Here is a 7,500-nt window from a genome sequence, read left to right as displayed (position 1 = left end):
AGAGAAGAATACAGAAAAAGAGAAGCAGAGGTGAGAGAAAAGTGGTGAGAGAGAGAGAGAGAGAGAGAGAGAGAGAGAGAGAGAGAGAGAGAGAGAGAGAGAGAGAGAGAGAGAGAGAGAGAGAGAGAGAGAGAGAGAGAGAGAGAGGGGGGTAGATAGAGGTGAGTGGTGCTTTTCTCCACTCAGAGAGGACAAAGGGAGAAGCTGATAATGGAGAGGCCTTTTCAAAAACAGGGGTTACAGGACACTGTCTTTCCTGGCTTCAATGCGGCACAGAGAGCGAACAAGAGGGAGAGAGAGAGGGAGGGGGAAAAGAGGGATGAGGGGTGTTTAAAAAAAAAGAGGAGAGAGGAGGGATGAGTGTTAATTAGAAGGTCCTTCAGCCCGTGGCCCTGGTCGAGATGCAGGCACCGCCCCAGCTGTCGGAGCATGACACACTGGCATTGTGCATTCAGCCCTCATTATGTGTGTGTGTGTGTGTGTGTGTGTGTGTGTGTGTGTGTGTGTGTGTGTGTGTGTGTGTGTGTGTGTGTGTGTGTGTGTGTGTGTCCGTTCGCTTGTGTGTGTATCTCTGGGTGTATATGGTGTGTATGGATGAGCAATTCATTGTGTGTGTTTATTTATGTGTGTGGACCCTTGTGTGTGCGCATGAGCAATGCATTGTGTGAGTGTGTGTGTGTGTGTGTGTGTGTGTGTGTGTGTGTGTGTGTGGCGGCAGGGGGAGGCAAGGCTGTGGCCCAGGGTACAACCATGGCCAGCGGCGCTGGCTGCAGTGTGACAAGACTGATGAGGCACTGGGGCGACATGGGGGCCTCTGGAGCTCCACTGATAAAAATACACCGCACACAGTTGCCAGCGCATGCGTGCACTCGCACAGGATAACAGAAGCAAGCTCACACATTACACACAGAAGTGCACAAACATACATGCACACAACAAGCATGGACAGATTATGGACCGGGCTTGACTATCAGGGGCCCATTGGGGACCTGGGCCATGAAGCCCATATGTTGCTATATTCTTCTCAAACTTTTTCATGTCAAGGACCTCCAAAATGTTACGTATTTGGCCACGGACCCCCATCTCAAAATATTTTGTTCCAGGAACCCCCAGAAGCAAATATTTCAGTTAAAAAAAAATCACTTTTAAAACACACATTTTCACGATTGTATGTATGTGTAACATTTTGTGGTTCAAGACCATTGTTGACCATTGTTGGGAACATTTACACTCTATCTAAATTCTAAAAGGTTAACTATTTCCTGCTCAGTTATAGCTTGTATGCCAGCGTGGCTCAGGGATTTATACACAGAAGGTAGTAGGTTCAAAGCTCAGAAGGGACATAAAACTGAAACTTAAAAGATCAATCAAACTAAAACAAAAAAAGCTGGTTCAAAAATATGAAAATAAAATGCCAAATGAAAGGGTGATTCCCAAATTGGAAAAGCAGTCAAAAAACTAATAATGTGAAGTACAAAAAAACTATCTTTGTGTAATATGCAAATTTCTTAAGCTCCTCCCTCTGGAGGTGTGTAATATGCAAATATCATCAACTCCTCCCTGGTGGGCATGCTCCTCCCTCTCTCCTACCAGGGATAAAAGAGAGCGTGAGGAGAGGGAGGCTGCCTCGATGATACAAAGACCAAAAATAAAGATACTCCGGGACCAAGATTCAAACCCCCAACCTTCAGATTGTGAAACCTCACCTTTTGCGCCACCAGGCCTTTCACACTAATGATTAGTTCGAGGTCATATTTAAGGCTGAAGGGAGAGGTGGCAGGTCAAAATATGTAAATCCACAGCAAACACCTCTCCCCCTGACAGAATGACTGAATACAGATAGACCCACTGATTATCTGGGTTTATTATGAAACAACTGAGATTTAGGTTATCGTTTAAAACCATCTGTTGGAAGATTTTTACCCACTCTTTCATTGACAGCAATGTTTAGTAAAATGTCATTAAAATGTATATCAGTTACCGTAGTCATTTATTAGTTTGAGAAGCCTATAGCAGTTCTAATCAACCAAGAGTATACAAGGTTTTGTTTAATCAAGTACATTTGTCACTTTGGACTGTTACATTAAACAATTAAAGTTTTCAACTAGTTTCTCAAACAATACTGTATTATGACCACAGCTCCTCTTTTGATTAGCTGGTTTGATACCAGTGCTTGGAAAAATTTATAGTCTGCATCTACATCTTTAATTATTTAGCTATCAATACAGTATCTTTCATGCCTGAGATGTGTCAATCCTTTGTAAATGGAATGTTTGTGGTCCACTCTTAGTAATGTTTTTTGCACTCCAACTAAATTCTAAAAGGTTTAATATATATTTACATTAAATATATACCCCTCCTAAATATAGTCCCCTCCTATATAGCGATCTGACTAACATGATTAAAATCTGACAACAGCAGCTGTCCAGCCTCGGCCGGATGGTCGAGGCTCCAAGAATTGACAGTCCAAGAATGCCAGTTCTTTTGTATTTTATTTACCTTCACGTTTACCAGTGCAGGCCTTGGCAAAAAAAAGCTTCAATAACAAATAAGATTGGCCAAAAATAAAGATAAAAGAGATTTAAAAAATAGGAAATAAGTAATGAACTCAAGAACTGTAGCAAGCAATGCCTCCCCCAGGCCCTGGCAGCTCTCCCCTGGTGTTGTTTACTTGTTGCCCCCATGCCAAACTGAGCATCTTCTCTCTTAACAATTCCAGCCTCCCTTATATACCAGGTGAGACCCACCCACAATGATTAGTAACATTTGGCATTCATCAACTCAAACAAGGCTAACCAAGGCCCATGAGTTAGGCTATCTACACAATAACATGTTAACCAAAGAAACTCGAAATGCATTTCCATGTGTCAATTAATTCACAAAACAATGACAATAAAATGATATAGTATAAATAAGAACATGCGGCTGTGCAGTGTGTGCTTGCAATGTCCAGTTTTACATTGCGGAGTCCTTAAGGTGTCTACAGGGCACACGGGTTGCTGTTACACTGACTAACATATATGATATGTATTTTTTACATGCAAATAAATATCATCCATACTGTATGTTATAGACTGTAAATCCTGTATGATAAAATGTATACAGGTGCTTTCTAGACCCCACACATACCTTACACCTTGAATAGTATGTTTGCGTGCCCACTCAACTGCCCGTTCTGGGTAGCATGGGGCAGGGGTGGGGGACCCCTAAAAGATAATTGGCATATATATATGTATGTGTCATTTTGCCATTAACATGTTTAAATGTTTATTGTTTTTATTCTATTGCACCATAAGCACATTAGGCTGCTGTGGTTTCACTGATATCTATATAAAACTTAATGTTTTATTATTTATTTATTTTTTCACAGGGAGCTGTCCCACCCTCCACCTCTGCTGTCCCCTCAGAATGCCCCTCACATCGCCTTGGGGCACCACTTACGGCCCCCTTTCCTGGGCATGCCCTCCGCTCTGTGTCAGGCCCCTGGTGAGTTATCCTCAACACCAATGCTAGGTTGGTGCCATACCATTAGTCCGATGGCCCTAACCCTAACCCTTGTACCAAAGTGTCATTGGTCTGATGTCGCACATTATAACTAACCCTAACCTCACACTAAGTAACTAGTAACTAAAGTGATTGTAGTGGAGTAAAAGTACAATATTTGCCTCCGAGATGTAGTGGAGTAGAAGTAAAAGTACTGAAAATTGGAAAAGTAAAGTACAAATACCTCAGCACTGTACTTAAGTACAGTACTTGAGTAAATGTACTTTGTTACTTTACACCACTGCTTAGCACTTAGCTACTCATAGGAATGCACTGGCTATGCTAACCATAACAGCAGAGTTGCATCAATGGTCTGTCTAAAAACCTAAACAGCTGAAAGTTTTAGACTAGAGGGAGACGGCACAGGGAGAACATGGAAGAGAAAGCTCTAGTGAGATCTGATCCTAGGCCAGACATATACAAGTCCACTGATAATGTATACATTAAATATATGTATAAATACATATTGTGATGATATAAATCACAAGGCGTTGTTGTGAGCCTGTAGATCTGCTATTTTTGGCACCATAGTACCATCGACATCGTTGTATAAATCAAACGTTAGCCACTACATACACCATTACCAGAGACCACAGCATTGTTCTTTTTTTAGTATTACATGAGGGAACTGATCCTAGTTTATTACTTCATATAAATGTATGGTGGTCACTGATCAATAGATGTATTTTCCTGTTGTTTCTGTCTCAGGTTATGGTTTCCTCCAGCCAGCACAGGCAGAGATCTTTGCACGGCAACAAGAGATGCTGAGGAAGCAGAACCTGGCCAGGTACGTGCGTGTGTGGCATGTTACATAAAGTATAATTAATTTTGGGAAATTGTTAAATGTATACTTTGAAGAGGTAACATTCACCCCTGAAATGGTCAATGTATAAATTGATGGTTCAATATCGACTTATTCGTATTTTATAGAACTACAGTCTATATTTTACAACTCAAACTTCAACAGGTATAGGCCTACTACAACCTTATGAGTAGCATGCTAAAATGACGAGATAGGCCAGAACTTTAACCACATGATGACCACAAGCATCCCTATTCTGGGCATGACATAATAGGAAAACATTTGGCAGATCTACAAGCTTTCAACCAAATTAAGGTTAAGTGGTTAATGAACTAGCATCAGTGGTGTAAATATGTCGAAGCCATACTTTGTTTTGTATTTAATCTATGTGTTCTGCCCCTTTAGACTGGAGATGTCTGCGGAGCTGCTGAGACATAAAGAGTTGGAGAGCCTCCACCATCGACAGCAGCAACAACAGCGTCTCCTGGCCTCCGACCTCCTAGGGGGTCTCCCCTCTGGCCTGCCTTCCGACCACCCGGCCCTGCGCAGCCTCCACGACATCCCAGAGGGACACCCTCTCAGAGAAGAGCTGGCCCGCCGCTCCAATGCCATGCTGGTGCTGCGCCACGGAGCCGCCACGCCCCTGCTCACACTCAGTCAGCACCACCACCACCACCAGCAGCAGCAGGGGGCCTCCTCCACGTCCAAAGACAGCCAGGCGCAGAGCTCCACCGCTGGGCCCGACGCCGACTCCAGGAAAGGATCCCGCCGGGGCTCCGTGGCACAGCTCCGCACCGGGGACCACCAAGGAGGGAGGAGGGAGGGAGACAGGGAGGGCCAGGATGAGGAGATGCAGGACTCAGACAGCGAGGCGGAGATGGGCGAGGACAGGCAGGACAGTGTGAGTGCTAAGACCAGCAACGGACCCAGGGACAGGGAGAGAGACGCCAGCAAAGAGCGCAGGAGCAAGGGAGCGGTGTGTGACAAGGAGGTTGGAGAGAGCTCAGGTCGGCTCAGTGCACCCTGTAGCTCGGCGGGAGCGGAGTCACCCATTCGCCACCTCTTCACTCCTGGGCTGGGCAAAGGAGAGGCCAAGTACCATCTGCCACCTGGGTTCATACCACCTCTACCCGCTCTCCACGCCCAGACGCTGCCCTTTGGATTCCCCTACGCTAACCCCTACTTTCACACAGGTGAGGGAACTTACTCACGCACACTCACTCACTCACTCACTCACTCACTCACTCACTCACTCACTCACTCACTCACTCACTCACTCACTCTCACACACACACACTCTCACACACACACACACACACACACACACACACACACACACACACACACACACACACACACACACACACACACACACACACACACACACACACACACACACACACACACACACACACACACATACACACACACAGTTCAGGGCAGACATGTGAAAGCCATTAGCGTCACTCTCTCTGTGTCTCCAGTGTGGAGACCTTTCCCTGTTAGGGGCCCTGCCTCTGACCCTCACATGACCCCTACACACCACCACCAGCAGTATAGCCACGTGGGGAGAGGGAGGTTATTATTTGTTCCCTCTTACACACACACACACACACACACACACACACACACACACACACACACACACACACACACACACACACACACACACACACACACACACACACACACACACACACACACAATACAAACCAATAGTTTTCATCTAAAATATCACAAAATCCTATCCTAATTTATCCTTTTGTAACTGTGTACACTTTGAGTTAAAGGATCTACACCATGAATTAAAAAAAAATATATATATATTTGATATCATATTGTTTATGTCCCTCAAACGTTTTTCAAAAGGTTTGAGCCTAAATCAAGCCTCAGATATACTCATTCCAACTAACTTCTCTCTGGCTTATAAAGCACTTTCACCTGCAATACCACATTGTCCTGTTTGGCACGGGGCGCTATTGAGCCAGTTTGTTTGCATGTTATCTCCTGGTTCTGTGTGGAAAAATTAAAAAAAAATATATATATATATATATATATATATATATATATATATATATATATATTTTTTTTTAATGTTGGTTGGAACTGAAAAACGGGAGGTATTGTACCCTGACGTGACGTCACGTCAGGGTGCAAATCAGTTTGTGTTTCACCTGTTTTGAGACCAATTTACAGAAAACCCCAGATTTGCTGTGAAAGCCTGAGTGTTCAAAATGGGGTATTTTTGGGGATAGAAGAGAGGTCACACACAAAAAATCACACCCTGTGTGAAGTGGGCGGTGTCTTGCTAGCTAATCACAATACTGAATGGAGTCAACCAATCATGTACAAAAGATAAATACATTTATTGAAACACTCTTTATGATGGACGAAACCATAACTTGGAAAAAAACAAATTTTTGTTTTTTTCCAAGTTATGGTTGCTTATATAGGGCTATGCACATGTGTCATGTGACACTGGCCAATCACAGTCCTGAATAGATTGTGATTGGCCAATCACAGCGCAGGATAATTGTACAAATTTCCAAACCTCACTTTCAGGGCCGGTTTCACTGCCCAAGATATTTGTAAATTTTTCCAAATCTCACTTATAGGGGCGGTTTCACCGCCCAAAAATAAGAAAAAGTTAAAATTCATGGTGTAGTCCCTTTAAAACTCAGGATCTGACAGTGTTCTGGAGGCTGGTCCTGTTGACTCACACCGTAGCGTCTCTCTCTCTCTCCTTTAGGGTCCCTGGGAGGTCTTTTCATGGACGGGGAGGATTCAGCCATCGCAGCCCCGGCGGAGGACATCAGCAAGTGGAGCGTGGAGGACGTGTGCGGCTTTATAAGCAGCCTGGCCGGATGCGCTGAATACGCCCAGGTGAGGACCTAGGGAGAGGGAAGTGGAAGACAGAGAGAGAAGAGAGAGGGCAGGGCTAGGCTGACTGCAAACCTTTAGCAGATTATTGACTACGTCAGCCACACTGCCATCAAAGGGCATCTGTTGATGCTTTTAGAAGGACATGGAAGCGCAGTTACAACACATTTTCTGTTTGCTCAGGGAAGTGAAAGTGAATGTTTGTGTGAGTTTTTCATAAATGTGTGTGCACGTGCATTGGCTGTGTGCATGTTTCCAAGTGTATTTTGTAGGCA

At 44.2% G+C, this 7,500-nt stretch overlaps 1 protein-coding gene across 1 annotated transcript in view; it reads left to right on the top strand.

The window, feature by feature from the left end:
• Positions 1 to 7,228, top strand: part of LOC308081406 (sterile alpha motif domain-containing protein 11-like) — a gene marked incomplete at both ends in the record, with an annotated part of 26,756 nt that extends 19,528 nt beyond the window's left edge. The window contains 4 exons of the mRNA XM_080457777.1: positions 3,371 to 3,486; positions 4,252 to 4,330; positions 4,751 to 5,538; positions 7,095 to 7,228. Coding sequence (XP_080313903.1) covers positions 3,371 to 3,486; positions 4,252 to 4,330; positions 4,751 to 5,538; positions 7,095 to 7,228 — 1,117 coding nt within the window. The remainder of the gene's footprint in view (positions 1 to 3,370; positions 3,487 to 4,251; positions 4,331 to 4,750; positions 5,539 to 7,094) is intronic.
• Between the last annotated feature and the right edge of the window lie 272 nt (positions 7,229 to 7,500).

Source organism: Gymnoscopelus braueri, assembly GCF_963280865.1.
Source record: "Gymnoscopelus braueri genome assembly, contig: SCAFFOLD_500, whole genome shotgun sequence".
Classification (NCBI taxonomy): domain Eukaryota; kingdom Metazoa; phylum Chordata; class Actinopteri; order Myctophiformes; family Myctophidae; genus Gymnoscopelus; species Gymnoscopelus braueri.
Note: the sequence above shows the minus strand (reverse complement) of the source record. Positions and strands in the feature narration are given on the sequence as shown.